At 37.9% G+C, this 21680-nt stretch overlaps 1 protein-coding gene across 2 annotated transcripts in view; it reads right to left on the bottom strand.

The window, feature by feature from the left end:
- The window catches only part of ARHGEF26 (Rho guanine nucleotide exchange factor 26), a 133018-nt gene that overhangs the window by 83729 nt on the left and 27609 nt on the right, over positions 1 to 21680 (bottom strand). For both annotated transcript variants that reach the window (XM_058295178.1, XM_058295179.1), the window contains exon 5: positions 18569 to 18729. In XM_058295178.1, coding sequence (XP_058151161.1) covers positions 18569 to 18729 — 161 coding nt within the window. The remainder of the gene's footprint in view (positions 1 to 18568; positions 18730 to 21680) is intronic.

Genomic DNA, 21680 nt, shown 5'->3' with positions numbered 1-21680 from the left:
CCGAGCCCACAATTCCCAAACAGCCAGAGTGACGGGGGTTGCACTCCGAGCCTAGTGTACCTGCTCCCGCCCTCAGAACTGGCTCAGTCCTGTTCCCTGGCTGCCAGAGTCAGTCGTGAATTTGTCCCCCTGTGTCTGAATTCTGGCTTGTCTCTTAGCACCTGAGCACCTTCTATTAGAGCACAATTTACTTAACCTCCCTGTTTCTCATCTGTGAAGAAAAAAGATTGTGCAAAGATCGGGACAAGGATTAAATAACCTAAAGTATGAAAAGGACTTGGCTCAGTACCCCGCACACCTTATCATCAAATGACAAGCATCTTGGGGATACCTGAGAAGACAAAAAGGTTTCTGAAATTACTTATTACCACCCACCTTCAAATTTATGTATTATTTAAAAGCAAACTGAGTTATTAGAGAAAAGCTAAACTTTTACTTCCATTTGTCAGGAACCTATATGCTCAAACTTCACAGATGTAAGAAAACCAAAAACAAACCTCTGCAATCTCTGGTTTTCATTCAGTTTCTACTTCCTACCCAGACTACCCCTGAAAACTTTCCCAAATTAATCAAAAGTCAGAGAGCAAAAGTGAGGGGGGTGGGGGGAGAGAGAGAGAGAGAGATTGAGGAGAGAGAGGGAATAACCTGGAAAATGTTTGTTTAAACAGTGAGGAAGAATTAATTGCTGCATTAACATCAAATTTTGACAAATGTATGGCTTTAAAATGTCTTCCATTTTAAAGACTTTGGAGTTTGCAAATTGCAGTAATTGATAACGCTACAAGAACTGTAATTAATCAGGGACTTTTACAGTTCAATTACAGAAGGAGTAAATGGAAGAAAAATTACACCCAGCCATCTCTTCATAATCTTATTGCAATCTTGGTAAATTGAAATCAGCAAAAAAGTCTTGCCAACTTATATTCATAATCTGATCCAGAAGAAAACTACATCAGAAGCTAAATCCAATTATTTATAGCATGTTGGCAAAAGTCCAAGGCAGTACCATAATGACTTTTAGAGGAGGGTGAAAGAAGGAAGAAGAATCTTTGGCAACCTTGCTAATAAATTCCCTTGAAATAGTATATTTAAGGTTATAAAAAGGTAATAACAACACCTGGCTGGACATGCCATATCCTGAGATATGTAAACTGTGCTGTAAGGCCTTCGCAATTTCTCAAATGTTGATTTTGGCTACTGCATATGTGAAAATTGGTATAGACAAGGCCAAATTATGATCCTTAGAAGAATTTTACTTCAAAGCCTACAGTAAGTAAGCACATCCTATCCCTTACACAACAGCCGCTTGAAGTTATAAAAAGTTACCTTATTTATACGTGTTTTTATAGGGTTAATATTTTTTGTAAATCCAATCACTCACGAATGACCAAAAAAACCTTTGTATGGTTCATTATGTAAAAAGAAATCTCCCCCATTAGAATGCCTCTCTTCTATTGTGAGTGGATTTTCTTAGGCCAGCCAGTCTTTACACAACCTGTACTTCCTGGATTCTGAAAACAAACGAAACCAGGAAGAAACGTCCAGGTTTGACTGCTATGCCGAGAACAAGGTGTTCTGAAGGGTGTGTCTCTTATATCTGGCCACACCGCGAAGTGACCCTTCTGCAACTGCTTCTTGTGCAGAGCTTTCTTAGTGTGCAAGTCTGCATCTCACATACACAATACCAAAGTAAATATACTCAAAAGGATGCCGCAAGCTCTTGAAGTCATTCTCAAAGCAAGCTGATTTTTCTCTTTATAAGTCTAGAAGAGAAAAGGCTAGATGCCCCTTGGCGTCTGGAGCACTCATTCTCCTGGGTCTCCTGCAACCAGCCCTGGCTGCTCCTCACTTCCTCTGCTAGGTTCTGCCCATCCTGCCAGTCTCTTAGTGTCAGAAGGCCCAAGGGCTTGGTGCTCAGCCTTCTCTTCTTTGCATCCATTTTTCCCCCCGTAAATCTCATCTAACACCATAGCTTGAAATTCCATCTATACGCCATCCACTCTGAAACGTGTCTCCACCCTGCAAACTGCACAAGTGCAGACTTACATATCTAACTGCCTATTCAGCAGTGCCTCATGACATCTAACAGCCATCTCACAAGATACAGGACAGTGGACAAATCACTACTTAAAAACAGAACAATAAATAAGCAAAATGAGGGGAGATGCCTAAAGCTTTATTGCTCAATTCCTGTTGCTCTTTATCATTTTGCCTCTACAGCATTCCAGCTAGAAAGGTAGATAAGCTTTTCCTAAAGACCATCAGAAGAAAGGAGGCTCTTTGTCATCCTTCAATAGCTGTGACATTTGCTACTGATTTATATTTGCTTACATCAAATAGGATCTGTAGGCACCCTAACTCTTCTTACATGGTTAAAACTTAAGACAGGAACTTCCTTAACAGAACTCAAATCTCTTAGATTCCTTGACATGTAGTCTATCCCACAAGACTTTCCTTGCTACTTGGAGAAAGAGCTGACCAATGGGCAAGACATAACCTCTCTATCCAGTTCCCAGATGCAGACTTTCATAGCAAGAAACAAAATGAGTAGCAGTCACAGTTTTATGCCACAGCTGAATACTCAACATGTTCTCCTTTAATTACTCTTACGTAAATAACCCTTCAAAACCAGGAGTAGGTAGTTTTCAACTTAGTTCTTGAAGTGGAAAGAGCAATTGGTCAATCCAACATGTAATGACAGCCCTTAGCCACTGGCAAGGTATATGCTGATAATGAAGCATCACTGTCATCACACCTGGGTCCCCACTCTTAGAAAGTGTAAGGAGACACTATTAATACTTACACTCAAATAACAGGTGGAAATGGAGGTTGTCCTGGGCAAACAGAAAATGTATAATTACCCTAATTATTTAAAGAGTGCTTATGAGGCACCAGGCACTATTCTAACCACTTTACATATATTGACTAATTTCTATAACATGTCTGCCATGATACCCATTTTATGACATGAATAATGAAGCATGCAGATGTCAGGTAGCTTGCCCAAGGTCACAAAGGTGTTAAGTGCTACAGCAGGGATTGGAACCCAGACAGTCCACAACACTCTTTATTACCAGGCAACATTTCAAAAGTCTCAATCTTTACAATGTTATAACATGAGCAATTTGAAAGGAATTGTAGTTTGTTCACAGTCACAAAATTTCCCATTGCTGGGACGTTTTTCGTACATTGAATCTAAATTATTCCCTGTTATACTTTACAGAAGAATGAGAAGAAATAAACCCAGTTAGAGCTAGCAAGCACTGGCCACTCCTGGTTCCACACTTGCACGGCAACTCCAGGGGTATGAAACTCCTGCAACACAAAGAGTATTGAAACTTTGTAGACAGGCAGATCTGACTTCAAATCCCCACTCAGACACTAACTGGCTGGGTGGCTGTAGGTAAGTTAGTTTACTTCACACTGAGCCTCTGTTTTCTCACCTGTTAAGTAGATAATACCTGGTCCCATTGAGTAAATGAAATGATGAATAAGAAACTGCTGATGATAAACAGTCAATGCCCTGACCGTCTCTTCTTTGGGCAAAATAATAGCAACTTCAATAACTTTTCACCTTGGGCTTTATTTTTTGTTTCTAACCATTTTTTACTTTATAGAACTAAGTTCTCCCATATTTCTCCTATGATCTAGAGGCAGGCTAAATACAGCAACTTGGTTCTGATTTTAATTGTAGCAAATAAAGTGGGATCTGTAGGCATCCTGAACTCTTCTCACGAGGTTAAAGTTAAACTTCACTGTCAGAGAAAAAAGCAAGATGCACAACAGTGTATATAGTTAGTATGCTACCTTTTAAGAAAAGAAGAACAATAAGAATTTATTGGTATTTGCATAAAGACTGGAAGGATAAAAAAGGCAATTAATACCTTAGTAGGCGAGGAGGGGCACAGTAGATGTGACAGGAGCCTGAGCAACACCTTCTCAGTAAAGGCGCCTACGCCATGGACTGCAAAGCCATGTAAACATATCGCTGACTAAAAACAAAGTGAAACTCCTGTTCCTGTCAAATAAGGAACCAGGGGCCAGAAGTACTGGGTTCCAGTCTCAGCTCTGATTCTAAATAGCTGTGAGCCCAGCGTAATATCTGCGAATTACAGAATGAGATCTATGATCGCTAAGATCCCTTTCAATCCAGAAATGCCATGGAAATCGCTTATTAATCGGAAAACACACCAAAGGAGTAAACCCAGCTCAGATGTACTCAGTGTTTACTATGAGAACTAAAATAACAGAAAGGGAGCTATATCTTAGTCAACTTAATGATCAAAGGGTCAGACAGTTGATAGACTTTACAATTTCTAATTTCCTACTTCAAATGAATCACCTGGCAGTTTAAAATAAAGCTATATTCATGAGTTATGGGAAACTTATTTTAGTGAAACCAAACATTACCTAAGAACATGATGTAAAAGGAGCTTTCTAATGAACCTGAAGCGTAAATCTGATAACTTTTCCTTAAGCTAGATAAACTGAGAGTATTTGAATCCCCAAGTTATAAATCTTTCAGAGGCAAACAAATCAAAGAACCATGCATTCAACTAGCAGTGTGTTTAGTATTTTGACCCTTGACATAATCCAGCCTGTTTTTCTTTAAACATAAATCTTCAATATTGCATTTAAATGAACAATTTAATTACATTACAGAAATGTTGGTTTATTGAGATCTGTCCCATGGAACTATAAAATAATTAACAAGATATGACTAGGATAGTATTTCTACATACAGTTAAGAGTCTAGATTGATTTATGTTTGAATTAAAATATCTATTAAAGACCATTCATCTTAAGAGACACTGTAAGGAGGAAAAGGAAAGAGGAAGCACAATAAGGGGTAGGGAAGGGCTCCTTCCTGGATTCCCTGGCCAGGCTGAGCTCCTACCTCCAGGAGCACCTGTTCCCTGTCTGTTTTCCCACACCAGATCACAAGGAGAGGGACATCACTGCCATGTTCACTGCGGTATTTCCAAGTCCACAGAAGCACTGAAACATAGTAAGTGCTCAATCAATTATACTGATAAAAAAAAGTACACTATTTTAAGGAAAAAGATATAATGTTCAATAAAAATCTCATATTCAGAACAATGATTATTTCCTCAAGAAAATTAATTCCATAACTCATATGGAACCATTTATTTAATATTCCTGAGTAAAATAAAAGAGATGAGGAAACCCTGGCTTATCTGGGAAGTGTGGGAGGATAAGGAAGAAAAAAAAAAGATCACACAGTGTTGTTCTTTATTTAAGGCTCGGGCTATGGGACAGACTGAATAAAAAAATACTGGCATGTAACAGGGTGTATGGCAGACTACCACTGTATTAAAAAAAATTGAGCTTGCATTTGTACAGTGTATCTCTGGAAGCTAGTCCACATACCAGCCATTCTAGAGGACTTACCTCCCTGCACATGCTTTGGTAGACTTTGACGTTCTCACCATGTATGTGTATTGTTATCCTTTGGGCAGGGTAAAGGGACCCTCTCGACCACTGTTTCTTAGATTCAAGCACAGCAGCTTCCTCACAAAGAATGAGCCCCCTAAAGAGTACGTGCACATCTCACTAGGGAAAAAGGAGGCATTTTCCATGGCTCAAAAGCAGTTCTGTACAATTCAAAGTTACCACGTCACCTATGCTTACAGCTCAACTCCAGGTTTGTTCAAACAAATACCTACACGAAGATTATAAAAATGTGATGCCAAGCTCTCCTCACACACGTTGTTAGATGGTGCCCAAAGGAAAGGAGGAGGGAGCTCTGCTTATAGTGGCCTCTGCCCCACCTGTTTTTCATAGCTAGGATAGTCATTCCCAGTTTATTGCTTACATTATCCTTCCTATTTTCAGTTATTCAAACCTTTACCTCCCCTAGTCAATCTTTCCCACATTGAAAAAAATAGACTGGTAACATGTAGAGCTACACTTTTTCATACCAGCCACAGAGAGCCACTAATGTTGGTCAGCCTTCCGAGCCTAAGGTAAAGTCTGCAAAGCTGCCCTCCTTGATATTAATACTAACGTTCCCAAACCTATCACAGGGAGAATTTACTGTCTATACAAGCATTTTTTGAAATAACTAATTCTCCAATGTGAGCTGGTGATAACAGACTCAGAGCAGGCCAAGACAGTAAGAGCCCTGGTTTCAGATTCTCCAGTAATTCTGATAAACATCTCCGTGTTGATGGAAAACTCACAGAGGGATGGAGTGATCTGCCTAAGGGTGAGCTTAAGATTCTTCCCTCCAGTATCAGGAAAGAGAAATGTGATTAATAAAAAATGGTATTCAAAGTTGAGAGTTAGTTCATGCCAAGAAAATCTAAAATAAAATAGACAAAAGGCAAGCGAAAATTTCTCCAGTTTGAAACATCTGAGATGCCAAATTGAGAGATCTTGAACGAGTCCAGAAGAATATGGTTTTTTCTAACAGTATGCTGGGGAAAGAGTGTTTTGAGTTTAAATAATTATACTGTTTTTTCCTCTCTCTCAGTTGGAAATAATAATTAATGAGGGCAAGAACCAGAAAATCACTCAGTATATACCATTAAGAAATAGTAATGAAATACCCTGAACTCTAAATGTATTACTAAACTGATAAAATGATATTCTGATATTCCAAATCAATAAAATTATATTATGCTCTCAAGAACAGTTTTGTGGAAATAAACTGGATGTTGGCCAGAAAGAATTAAAAAAAGGGAAAGAAGGAATAAGCAAAGGTCCAAAGCCAGGACTTTTATCTACAGTGATCCTCAGGGATAGTGTAAACAAGAATGAAGTAAACCACACTCTTCTCCCACATTTACATTTTTTTAAACCTGCAAAACAAGGATTTTTAAATAATTATTTCGGATGCTCCAAAATTTAAAGATAAGAAAGTTAAATCTATGATACAGATTTTAAAAAACCAGTCCTGCTAAAGACCTTTAACAATGCTACTTGGTGAAATCCGAGAGAATAATTTCATGGCTCAATCATTTCTGTTCTCTTTGTCACCAATGCAAAAGAATGGACTGCAGTAAAATTTCAACTTGTGAGAATAATTATCATGGATGTCCTGGAAATTATCTTACCCTTAGCAGATTCAAAGAGCTCCACATACATACACACATACATACACACATACAAACATAGACACATATATAACTAAGTGGTGTTCGTCAAATACACACAAGATGCAAAAGAATAAGAAATAGGAGTTACACAACAGGACCACTTCAACAGATAAACACAAACACGCCTATTGTGCCCTTTTCTTGGTTGGTCATATCACTCTTCTCTGCTAGAAAAGAAATTCCAATGAACTCCTGATACAGAGACAGTTTTTCTTATTACAAAGGGACCTTTGTTTGAATCCCCCACAAGTGACAAGGTCAATCTGAGCCAATCTTGACATTTCTATGGAACCTTTCCACCAAATTTTTTTCCAAGTTTGAATCATTTCCCGAAACCTTTTGGAAATCCAAAGAAAACACCCTATAGATAAAGTATTTGTTAAGTCCCTTAACAAATACCATTCACGATACACACATTTTCCTCAAGATATTTTTCTATAAATATACTTTTAAAATCTAAAACCACAAGACCTGTATAATTTAATCGACATTCTCAAACATAGTTAGGCTCAAAGTATGGTAGTGATACATGAATTAGTATTTAAAATAGCATTCACCTGTCTTCATAGCATAAAGAGATTTCAGAAATGTTTAAAGGAAATCATGTTTTCACAGCTTATTATACAAAATGGAAATTTTTAAAAATTAAAATATTTTTCTATGGGGTTACTCAATATTTACATTACCACTTACGGGATAAAGAATTCTTTCACTTAAGTCCTAAGAAAGACCTGAAAACTCATTTTCTATACAAATTTACTTTGGCAACACGAGATGTTTCAGACCAAGAGGCAGAAAACTACAATCTGAATTTAGTCAGCACTTTCCAAACTAGCATTTTCTTTTCTTCCTCATATCACTGTAAAAGTAGCTTGAGTTTAATGAAAGTTATTTGAAAGTCTTTTTTATTTTATTTTATTAGTGAACTTTAGGGCATCTGGCAACATATAAACCACAGGACACTTTTTATAGTCAATAAGCCTATTTCTAGAGAATACTGTAACACTGTACCCACGAAGACACATTCAGAGGCTGCCTATGATAAAGATACCAGGCTACATCCTTTGCTAGGGAATAATGTCCATGAGGAAATGACAAGATAATGGTACCTGATGTGCCAGGAAGCTGTGCCAAAAAAAAGAGAGAGAGAGAGAGAGAAATGCTCTTAGCTCTTTGCTTTTTAAGAGCTCCACATTCAAAGAGATCAAAGACATTCAAACATCAGATACAGAGTCCAGTGGCTCTTGCTGACAAAGTGCGAGGGTGATGTACACCCAAAGAGCAAATCCTATATCATTGACCAGATAAGTAATCTCTAACAGAGGCCTAAATTGAAATTTAGTTTAGACTCAACTGTTAGCTGCACTTAAAATACATGTAAATTTCTGAACACATATGTATATATCTAAGGAAGTGCATTCTGAAAATTTGAAAACTCACAAGTTTCAATTCCATTTAAGGAAATGGCCTTAAGCAAATTCACATAATCAGCTTGGGCCTCAACCCCTTTACCTGCAAAAGTGAGAAGGCTGTACCTCCCAGGATGCTATAAAGGATTAAGTCAGACAATATAAGAAAAGTGTTTGGGAAAAACACAAAATTGAAACCCAGATGCTAATAATTAATGTATAGCAATTAAAAGCAACATCCCCTGATAAACAAGCAATCAGAAAGCTTAAAAAACCTTTGCTTTGAAACTTAATTTCATCAACCATCTTTCTTGTGCCTCAAATCAACTGCTAAATTTAACTTGGCTAGATCACAAAATTTACATTAAAATCTTTTCCATCAGCCAGAAACACTGTGTGGTCCTGCTTGTTTTACTCACAACTGGCAAAGTCAAAAACCCATGTAAATGGTTCAAAACCCACAGCTGTAAATGCAACACAGATGAACTATGCAACTAAACCTCAGCGATTGTTTCTTTTTCCACAAAGTTCTCCCCTAGTCTAAGATTGATAACAGCTAATGACTAGGCTTGGTAACACTTTAGTCTGTCCCAACTAGGATCATTAGCCAAGTTTAAAAATGCTTGGAGCTTACAAAGGCAATGCCAAAAGGCAAAAATGCATGTAGTAAGCCCAAATGTCTGCAAAAAATAGCCTGGAGAATGGACTCATTGGCAGCTGGCGCACATCAGGGCCTGTTCTGAAGCACTGGTCCAAGGAATCTTCCACTCACAAGAAAAACACCAGGCATATTGGAAGCAAACAGCTCAGATCTGAGCCCTAACCTAAGCCACAGCTAATACGCTTCATGATTTGAAGGAATCAATTTGTTCTGGCTTCATTCAATGTCAAAATGAAGACAATGATTGCTAAAATGCTGTAACACTACGCCACAAACATCTTTAAAAACAAACTCATGCATACCACTGTGCTAAGTTCTATGTTAAACAAGTCCTGTTGTTGTACATAGTCCTAGACCAATGCTGGCAGGAGCAAAGAGAAAAAGAATATACATACTTGAGTCAATACCATTGACATTTAAGAGTAACAGATGTAAATGATCAAAATAAACAGTAATAAAAATAAAATCAACAAAAGAATAGCTATTTGAAAGCTTTCCTAATGTCATGTTAAACATTTTACATGTATTGTCTCACTGAATTCTCATTAACAACCCTATGAGGTAGATATGACTATTTTCTCCACTAGAAAGAGAAAGAAACCAAGATTTGGAGTTAATAAATACCTGCCAAACATGTTACTAAAATGGATATATTTTTTGAAAATTTGAGGTGCTTTGACTTTCAACATATCGCTTACTGCAAATCTTGATAATGATAGTAACAATGAATTTGAACGTAAGTACCATTGATGAAAATTTAACTCAAACTCTGCCAATCACCATTTGACAAAAAAAGGGCAAAAGGCAAAGGGTACACCAAAAAAGCCGGCTACCAGGGCTCAGAAAGAACATGGAGGTAGAAGGCACCAGTGTCAGCTATCACTGTGTCCTTGTCTCCTGTCCAGCAGACCCTTCTTCTCTTGCTCTTGGTCTCCAGTCCAGAATCCTTCTATTTTATTTATCCTGGGGTGAAGAGGGCTATCACCCTGCTGTGCAGAGAGGAAGAGGGGACCTGGGGTCTCACTACTTCTCAAACAGACTTTCCTGTTTTTAGTCACATCTTTCTCACTTTATCATCAATTCCTGTACCTTTCAGAGGTTCAGGGGTTTAAATCTTTCCCTTGGCTTCCTTCATCACCAGTTTAGGGTTAAATTTTTTTGGATTGCCTAAAACAGTTGTGTTGCGCCATGTGTTTATTAGGTTCCAAAATGTGGTTGCTCTTGACTCGTTTCCTGTGTTCTTTCCCTTGTAGTTGTGCATGGATATTACTAGCAATTTCAGAGGGATTTCAGAAGGGAATGAATGCCCCTAATCAATCATCATGAACTGGCAGTGTCTCCCACTCACTTCACCAAGTCTTCAGATTACCCATTGCTTTCCTAAGGTCTTAAATGAAAGGTGCTTATGTACTATTAAGATACCTGTAGTTCTTATTTCTCTAATTAAAATGATGCACAAATCATTACTCATTTATTTTACTATACTTGAGGCACTGATTTTTGATAATAGCTGAACAACTGGTACTAAAATACTCAAGCACTGTAGGATACTCAAAATGAATTTCAAACTTCCTTGTTCATTCATCTTAGGATGGAGAAAACGCCAATAAATGTAACAAATAGTGGGTTTTTGAATGTTACTGTCTTTCAACTGTCAGCTGAAGAAATCTGGTTTTAGAAAGAATAAAGTTCCTCTGTTATATTAAGAGAAACAGGGTAATGGCTTTATTTACCTAAGATTCTGTGGTAAATGTATATCGTATATTGAGTAAGGAAAGAACATTTGCTAATGAAAAACAACAACAGTCATTACTTCAGGGCAAAAGTTAAACAGGTTCTACAACTTAAAGAGTTCCATATTCTCTGGCCTAGTTAAATTTCATTTTTTTGTTTTTTTTAAAATTTATCTTTAAGCAATAGTCAGGAAGGATGAAATGCTTATATTTATACTATAAAAGACTTCTGAAGGTTTACCATTATTTGGCTAATACAGTAAAGTTTTGAATTTTAATTATGAAATAGAAAATATTTGAGTAAAATATCATTTTTTTGTAATTTGAACTCATTTCACAATAAAAATCTAAAGCATGTACATTTTAAACAAGTTTTTAACACCCCATGATATTTCAATTTGAATATAATCCCATTAAAATTAGGAAAAAACCTTCTGGAAAAGCAAGTGCTGGGTAAGTACCATTTTGTACGTTTACTGCAATTGCTATTCACTCTGCTACATAATGCAGAAAGTGAAGAATGTGGCGTTAGCAGCTAAAATACTGGGAACAAATTCAGTTCCTTGGGACACAAAAGCACATTGATGGATATTTGTATTTTACTCTGCAGAAACCAAACACAGTGTAAGCTTTAAATGGCTTCCCAAAGAGACACCAATGTTTTAACTTTATAATGGGTAAAAGAGAACACCTAAAATAAAATAATAGCATTATTTTTTTAGCTTACAAATAATAGTATGTTTGTTATTGAAAAAATTAAATGAAATATTAAGCTAGTTTAACAGATTTTTAGAATGAAAACTCAGAATTGGGAGTAAAAACATCATTTTATAAAACATCAAAACAAAGGACCATCTAATTTTCACTCTGCAGAAAACCTTCTGACACAGAAGACCTTAGACTTGGGGACTACAAATTTCTAAATACAGAAGCAGGGTTAATATACAGCCTTCTACAAACGACAATTTCTTTTCCTAATGGCATCAGTCTTATAACACGAATATATCTTAAATTTAAAGTCAAATGGTATTAGATCATATTCTGTCATAAATTCACATGAAATAATCACACTGATAGCATAGGTCCTATTCTATTAATACGGCAATTTTCTATAAATTACTTTAAATGTACATAGACTTGTGAAGCAAGAACCAATAGTTATAATGAAGGGAAATATGAAAAACATTTACTGTGTGTGATTTTTGGTTATGAACTGAGCCTACTCATTTCTAAAGGAAAGAAAATATCTAATATTCCTACCCCCTCCCCCTTTTTAGGAAGTACTGGGGATCGAACCTTGTACATGGGAAGCAGGCACTCAACCACCGAGCTACACCCACTCCTCTAATATTCACCTTTTAAAAACAGATTTTACAGTTTAAGTGTATCTATAAAGAGCCAAGTCTATTGGAGCACTATTGGATTAAACAAAACAAAACAAAAAAGTTATGCTTCCAGGGTATCTTTGAGGAAGATGGTGAATTCAGGGAGAAACCGTGGGTTGGAGTGAGAGAGACTTTAATGTAATATATATGGAAGGGGGTTCAGAGTTGGGAGTTTAAAGGCTCTGCCCTCGTAGTGACCCAAAGGCATATTGGTACAGGTTGGCTTGAAAAGGATTTAACTAATCATCCCATGAAAAATCCCCGCCGCCCCCCATCCACCTTTTTAAGAGGGTTAGAGAGTAAACAGTGGTCAGGCCCACGGCACACAGAGGGTAAGAGGAAGGCATTAATGAGTGAGGAAAAGTCAGTAAAGGCTCAAGCCCACCATGAAGTTCTTCTCATCCTATTTATTTCACTTCTGTCCTAATCCTCAGGCTCCTTAAATACACCCGTGCCAAAATTCTGACCTTGATGCTCTTTTTACTCTACCCATGCGTCTCAAAGTGGGCTCTGCTGGCATTTGGGTGGGCCAGTTCACCCTTGCCTGGGTCTATCCTGCCTGTTGCAGGATGTCTGGCACCCGCTCCCCCACCATTAATGCCTCTATACCCCCAAATCTCTTGATACCAGTAGGGCCCCAAACACTGCAGCAACCAAAAATGAATTTCCAAAGCTCTTGCGGGGTGGACGGGCAAGTCAACCACCTCCCCCCCATTTAAAAGCCACTGCTACAAACACTATTGTCTCATGTAAGCCCACAGTGTCAACGACCTCCCATATGACTCAAATCTACATCTGTAGACAAGATTTTTCCGGATTTCCAATCCATTTTTCTCTTTTCAACTAGACATCTTCACCTCCACGCTCCACTGGCACTTCAAATCAAATGTCTCAAATTTAATACCTCACAGTCCCCACTGTTTGTCTTACTTCCTGGCTAATACAACCACCATCCAGTCAAACAGGCTAGAAACCTGGGAGACAAACTAAACCTCTCCCTCTTTCATCCCTCCCATTTCATCAGTCATGAAGTTCTCAAGATTCCGTGTCCTAAATATCTCTCAAGCCCTTCCTCTGTGGCCCCCATGTCCATACCTTTTCTTCAGATCCCCACATCTCTGGCAGGATTACCGTAATTGCCCCAAGACTTTCACCAGTTTTACCTCCCTGTAATGTAAACACCACGCTGTAATCTCATGGCCATCACAGCAGTCTCCTACTCAGTTGCTCAATACTTCCACATAGCCCCAGGAAAGAGTGCAACACACACAAAGTTCTCCACCACCTACTCTCATGACCACCTTTGAAAGCTCCAGCTTGTCCCAATCTTCCCATTCCGGGGAAAGTGCCCTGCTCGAGGATGTCTGCTCACTCCCTGGGGACGTTCCACAGACTCCCCACCAACCCTCCAGGACCAACAGCCTCAGCGCCAAGGGGCAGGTGCCACCAGCCAGAATGCTCTGGAACCTGAGTGCCTGGTGGAATGAGGTTCCAGATGTAATGACTGAAAGGAACTAGTCTTTATAAAGAAATTAAAATTTTAGTAGGGGCATGCAATGGATAAGCACACACAGAATGAGAATGAACTTTGCCCCTGCCTGCCTGTCTGATTTCAAATGATGTCACCCTTACATGTTTTTGTCTTACTGCAGTTCATTGGCAAACAGTGAAGAAGGTGAAGCACTACACAGGGGACCAAAGAGGACACTGATAAGAGGGATGGTGACCACGGCCTGAACTTAGTCTACACTAAATACCCCATCACCTAGAGCTACAATTTTTCCTCAGCTAAACGTCAAACAATGAAGATAGCCCTGGCTATGTTACACTCAACAATGTCTTGCTTAATCAGGAATATCTAAGTCAGAGACTGGTTATCTCTTTTATTCAAGATTTGATTTTTCATTTTCTTAGGACAGAAAAAAAATTTCACAGGTACTAAGTTAAATAGTTATCACTTGAGAGTCACCCTCAGGTGACTATATTACATAATGAAATGGGCTGTGCAAAGCTGAGTACTTGCAAATTTTAAAAAAGACTATACCTGAAATGACTTTCAACTATATCAAATAAACGTTTGAAATGTAAGTTATTATGATATAGACGTAGGATTATCATGTAAATACACTATAACATATTATAACAGAAGTCACATAGGCACATATCCAAAAAAAAGCATTGCATTTCAAATCAAAGCAAAATGTAAAGGATGAGGATATTTCTTTATTTATTAATGGAGGTTGAAGAGATTCTGAGTTCTGTTTTTAAATAAAATAAAAACAATAAAAAAATGCCCAGAATAGTCCCTTACTATATACTACTATAGATATGAGAATATTTTAAGAAAACTATAAAAGATTTAGACTTTGTAAATGACTCTGATTAAAATAATAAAAAATTTAATCTGTAATTCAAATAGAAAAACATTTCAGGGTTAACCCAGTATGGACTTGTCAGCCATTAATTTAGCCAACCTCTTCCCCAGTTTGTTGGGTTTGTTTTTGTCTCACATTTCTTGTTCTTCCTTTTCTTGTGTTTCCTTTTCTGAATGTATAAAGATAATGTTTATTTTACTAGTTGAAACAATAGAAAAGCATAAAGAAAGAAATTAAAATAGGTCACAGTTCCACTATCCAGAGATAATTATCTTGTACATTTTGGTAAATTACCTTCCAAATAATTAAAATATAATACAATTTTAAGTCCCACTCTTCAGACCTGCTTTCTAATCTTAATGTATTATGAAAAAACTCCCATATTATTCAATATTATTCAAAACATTTTAATGGCTATCTAATTCTCTATCATACAGACATACTATAACTCACTAAATTAAGCACATATTACCATAGATTTCCGATCCTAGAATTGTCTGATTTACATTTTCCTACCTGCTGAAATGGTAAGTTTTACATGCTGCCTACTAACCACAAAGTACATTAATACTTTGGTTAGTTATCCTAAGGATTCTAGACCAGGGGTTCACTGAAAGCAGTCTATTTATTTATCTGTATATACATACTCTGTTGGAAAGGCTGTAACACAATGCTTAGTTTAAGTAGTAAGTACTACACACAAGATAGCTGAAATTATGACTGAATAAACAAATGCACAATTCCTTCAAGTTTCGGCATGACCCTGCATTTTAATATTTTGGTATTTGATGAACTCAGCCATGGTCATCTTTTCTACTTGCTATATTTTAGTGTCAACTTTTCAGATGGGGTTCCTATAATAGAATAATACCACCATTAATTAATATGTATTGAGCACATACTATGTCCCAGATCCTGTAATAAATACCTTACAGGTATTATTTCAGTGTTTTTCCAGTCTTCAATTTTCAAGTATAACATTTATGATTTTTTGCCATATAACTGCACAACCTGAATAGTCACTTAATAAATACTTGTCATTAAGTGGACATTACTGTTTTTCATTTAAAAATGTTTTAATAACAAACTTGGAAAAAATGGAAACAAATATCCCTAATATAGAAAGAGCTTTAAAATTAGAGGAAAAAAAGCCCAAAAATCCAAAGAAAAAGTAGGGTGGAGAAATAAGCATACAGGTTTAGAGAATAAAAAAGGGATATTCTTATTCACATGGAAAAATTTGTAAGAGAAATGCTAATTAAAACTACCCTCAGATAATACTTCTTACCTATTAGACTGACAAGAATCTAAAGGTTTCTTGACATACCCTACTGGAAAGAGTGTGGGGAAGCAGGCACTCCTTCACTCTTACAGTGTGGTAAAACGGTACAGTTGTTATGAAGGGGAATCCATCCAGAGATACACTGGCAATGATACATGATGCAAAACACAATTCTGTAGATGAGTAACTACATTCAACCGTGGTTTTCAGAACACATATTCTAACTAGAACCATGACTCACGCTTGACAGTTATCAAAATAGTATAGTTCTTAATAAGGAGATAGCTAACATGGAGCCTTATTTTTATAGTTCAGTCTAACCATGAGTTAAAATGAAAGAGGCACATTTTGAAATTTGAGTACCTTTCAAACAGTGACATACCATCAAAGGCTCTTACGTGGCCCTCTTCACTGAAGGGAGGAAGAGATTTTCATTTCTTTTACCTAAAGGACCCATGGGCCCAAAGTAAGAACTCAGTGTCCAAGTCCTTCTGAAAGGACTTCCAATCCACCTCGCACGCCATCACCCGTCACCACAGGCCACTGTGTCCTCCTCACGTGCATTTTTAAGCAATCTTAGCTTCCTGTTGCCATAACAAATTATTGTGGCTCACAATAACAATGATTTATTCTCTCATAGTACAGAGGCCAGAAGTCTGAAATCAAGGTGTTGGAGAGCCACATTCTCTCTGGAGGGTCTAAGGAGAGAAGCTTATTCCTCTGCCTCTTCCATCTTCTGGGGCTCGAGCCCTTCCTTGTGCTGCATCACTCCAATTTGCTCGTCTTCACACAGCCTTCTCCTTTGTGGCAGTCTTTTCATTTTCTGTCTCACATAAGGAATGAGAGTCGACCTGGGTAATCCGGGATGATCTCTTCATCTCAAAATCCTTAACTTAATTACGCCTACAAAGAGCCTTTCTCCAAATTAGGTCACATTCACAGGGCCAAGTGTTAGAACATGGATGTGGATGTACCTTTTGGGGGCCTCCATTCAACTCGCTACAGTATCCATGACAACAAGAGGATTTCCAGGATCTTTTCTTGGGACAGAATGTGGGTTCTGAGGCGTGCAGTTATCACGAAATTTTCAGAGCTCTCAGTGATCTGACCACAAACTTCCCATACATTAATCTATGTAAGCATGGATTTCAACTTCATAGTTAAAAAGGAAAATCAACCCGCACACTGTGATGGAGCCCAGCAGACACGAAAGTGTTATCACATCTTGTTCTACTAGGCCTTGCCTCAGAAGTGACAAAAGAACAATATCCATATTCATAAGGAATAATTACTCAAGGGACAGATTTAGGTTTTGTGAACATTGATGCCTGGAGAATTTGCAGGTCTTCCTTAAGAAAAAAAAATAGACATAAAAGCAAATATTAAAAGAAGGTGATTCTTTTTTGTTTTATAAATGTTTTCTTTTTTTTTTAAACATGGATATTGCTTTTATTTTTTCCCTCCCCCCTCTTCCACCCTGCTGTTTTTTGCTGTCTGTGTCCATTTGCTATGTGATCTTCTGTATATATTTCTCTTCTTGTCTTCTCGTCTCTCCTCAAGGATTCACTGGGATTCAATCCTGGGACCCTCTGATGTGGAGAGGTTCCCTGTCACTTGTGTCACCTCAGCTCCTGGTTTTCATTGTGCCTTGCCTTGACTCTCCCCTTTGTCTTTCTCTGGTTGCGTCACCATCTGGCTACATGACTCACTTGTGCAGACACTGGCTCGCCACATGGGCACTTGGCTCACCACGTGGGCACTGGCTTGCTGAATGGGCATGCTTCTTTCTTTACCAGGAGGCCCCAGGGATCGAACCCAGGTCCTCCCATATGGTAGGTGGAAGCCCAATCAATTGAGTCACATCCACTTCCTCTAAAGTCACATCCACTTCCTCTTGAGGCTTAAGCTTCATTAGTTGCATGGTAAATCCACCTCTGAACCAACCATACAAAATTGCCAATATTCAATCCATTTTGACCTAGTGAAATAACTGCATATGGTTCCGTTTAGTATGCCTCTGGTACCCATCTTCAGTAAAGGCAGTTTACTCAAAAACATATGAGAATTCACTGCACTCCTTAAAAGTAATCATAAAGAGTCTTGTAATTGTGCTCATGAAATATATTAAATAGAGAAAAACTATAGAAATCATTATGTCCACTCTTACTTCATTTTTAAAAAGAATATTTACATATACAAAGGCAAGAATATGAGAATGCAAATAAAAATAATATTTGTATTTGTATGGTAGATGTGTGGGTTACTTCCCCTGTCTCAGCTAAATATCCCAAAACATTGGTATATTTTTTGCATAATTTAAAAGGAAAAATAAAGGGCAAAGTGAGCAGAAGAAATGAGGGAAGGAAAAGGAATAAAGAGATCCTAGATAAAACTGTCTGTGACAATTAATTACATTCTTAGCATCTGCCTATATAGCAACAACTTGAAACATATCTTAAAATCTACTTCAAAGAATGAAGACAAAGCCAGGTGAATGAACAAAAGATCTCACAACTCTAAATTCCTTCTTTTTGAGATAACACAGGTATTCATTAGCAAGCAATGTCTTGGCACAATCAAAGGCAAACTGAGGTGAACTTACTTTTTGCTGGCCTCACAGACATCAGTAATATTAGAGAAAAGATGGTGACTTTCTGTTTTGGTCATTGTGTCACTCAGTTCTTTAGAATTTTTAAACATTCGTATCAAGATCTCCAAGCTGAGTAAATATGAACGTTCAGAAGATATGACTTCAAAGATAGCCTGGTAAGAAGGAAAAATAAATGTATTGTTAATCTCTTTAATTAAAGAACAAATATCACTCTCATAATTCTGCTACATGAATGACATATCTTGTAAAGCACAAAAAGAAAAGCATTTAGAAAATCGCATCACCAAGCTACTGTCTTTATAGAGGGTACATTTATACTATTTATACGTCTCGAGGGATAGAGTCACTGCCTGCACTGTAAAGATGAGAAAGCGAAGGCATTTGGATGACTCAGGATTGCACACTGAGGTCAAGACTTTGCCAAGGGGGAGAATCTAGGGAAGAAGGAGAGGGCATGTCATAAAATCTGAGGGTGACATTCATTAGCCTTTGGGTCATCTCCTCCAGCCCTGCTTTCGAACCATGCTCCTTCACAGACAGTAGAGATTTATGGCCACCACTTAGCAGTCAGAGGACATTTCTCTCCAATACATGCCTTCACTCCCCTCTCAAGTATCCTGTTTCTCTCCCGATGTTTTAACCCGACTTATGTGCAAGCAATAACAGCAAACATTCCAGCTGCATCAAGAGAGTGTGACTGTGTATACCCCCAAAAGTCTCTTATCTGCCACAGGAATTCTTGCATATGAACTCATACAACTGAAAGTAATTCCATCCATTCAACAAGCCACCCTCTCTGCTCTAGTCAGGGTGTCAAGAAGGAACGAAGAACCCTCTGCAGAAACTCTTGGTGTCAGCACACAGCAGTTTTCCTGATAAGCATTTGTTAAGATGAAATGCCAGCTCGCATACGGGGAGGGACACCAACACCCTGTGTAAGGAATCTATCCAGCTCCTTAACAAAATCAAACTCAGATCCTCCAGGAAGAGAAAGCAGGGAGAATTCTTCCTCAGAGAAGGGTGCTAAACACCCTTGCCGGCCTGAGAGTCACAGCCTTCCTGGAGACCTCCTTGGTAGCGCTGCACCCTCCAGTCGCCTCCCTTCAGGCCCTGGGTCCACAGGGCCCCGCGGGCCTTCCCACAGTGCCCTGCGGCACAGCTGACCCGGGCAGGGAGCAGGGCAAGCAGAGGCAGGCAGGCAGCAGCTGCCGATGGGAGGGCCCTATTTTCTAACTCGGGGTAGTGGTACTAGTATCGGTGTTCAATTCCTTTTTTTAGCATCCAAAAGCTTTGAGGGATGTCTTATTTAACAGTGCTGGTCTAGACTCAGCTGTGCCACAGGCACTCAAGTGCTGTAACTGTCTGAAGAGTATAGAGTGAGAATATTAAGTCTCGCTTACGCTCTACCTTGTGTGATTTTATTCCACACAATTATCCTGAGGAAATGTAATGCGAAAACAAAGAAAATTCTCCCTTCCTGACAAAATATACGGATGTCAAGTTGTTGATGGGTGTGGTACCTTGAGGTGACTTAAACTATTTTCAAAAGCAAAGGCTTTTTAAACCAAACCTTAAATACTAAAACTGTGGGAGGCAGATGTGGCTCCAGCAGTTGGGCACCTGCCTACCACATGGGAGGTCCTGGGTTAGGCTCCCACTGCCTCCTAAAGAAGATGAGCAAGACAGTGAGCGGACTTGATGTGCTGGTGTGGTAAGGTGATACAAGATGATGCAGTGAGGAGACACAACAAGGAAACACAGTAAGATATAATAACAAGCAGGGAGCGAAGGTGGTTCAGGTGATTGGGCCCCTCCCTCTCGCACGGGAGGTCCCAGATTCAGTTCCCAGTGCCTCCTAAAAAAAAGACGAGCAGAGGGCACACAACAAATAGACACGGTGAGGGCAAACAATGAGGCGGGGAGACATAAAATAAATCTTTAAAAAAATACTAATATTGTGAAAAAAGATATGATGAACTATATAGAGCCCACGAGAAGAGGAATAAATGACAGAGGACATGATGTTTAATATAATATTTGTTAAAATATTCTGTATAGAGCTATTTACTTAAAAGCATGTCAGGTTAGATAAATAGGATTAGTGGAAAGAAACAATAAAGCTAGAGTTGTTGCTGTAGGTACTTTTTTTTTTATCATAAATCCAAATATACACTTCCAAAAAAAAACAAGGGAAATGAAAGAAGTTCAAATACAAAAGGGTTAAAAGAACAGAAACACTCAAATAGGACTACGGCCCTAGAGAAGCTCTTGCATTTGTCTACAAAGAAAGAGGTGTGTTGTTTATGCTGTGATGTTAATAATAAAGAGAGAAAAAAGTACATTCTAACTTTCCATCAGTAGAAGAATGGATTAAAAATGTGTTATTCATAGAATGGAATACTATGTTCTGGTTTGAATGAATGATTCAGACTTACATGTATTAACATAGATAAATTTCAAAAACAATGTTCTATATAAAAAGCAAGTAACATAAAAACATGTACAGAATTGTAAAATTTATCTACATTTTAAAGCACATGCAAGTATATGTGAGTATAAATGTATTAATTGATTAAAACCACAGATTATAGTTGCCTCTGGGAGGAAAGAAAGGAAATGGGGTAGAAGAAGAGAATGTAGGATTATCACAAAAGAGTACTTTACTTACTTACAAGAAGAGAGAGGAAATACTGTACATGTAATACATTTGTTAATTATGAGCAGGGAATATGCAAGCATTCTGTAATTTTCTTTTTATTAGAGAAGTTGTAGGTTTACAGAAAAATCATGCATAAAATACAGAGTTCCCATATACCACCCTATTATTATTAACACCTTGCATCAGTGTGCTACGTTTGCTGCAGCTCATGAAAGAGCATTTTAATAATTGTACTATTAACCAAAGCTCATCATTTACACCAGGGTTCACTGTTTGTGTTGTATAGTCATAAGATTTTTGGTTTTTAAATTTTTATTCTAGTAACATGAATACAACCTAAAGTATTTTATTCTTTAACTTACAGAAATGTTACTATAATGTACCCTAATATTTTTACTTTATTCCATGCCAATAAAATAAAAAAATGATACCACTGGTCCTTTT

This window comes from Dasypus novemcinctus, chromosome 4 (genome assembly GCF_030445035.2).
Source record: "Dasypus novemcinctus isolate mDasNov1 chromosome 4, mDasNov1.1.hap2, whole genome shotgun sequence".
Lineage (NCBI taxonomy): Eukaryota > Metazoa > Chordata > Mammalia > Cingulata > Dasypodidae > Dasypus > Dasypus novemcinctus.
This window is presented reverse-complemented; position numbering and strand designations above follow the sequence as displayed.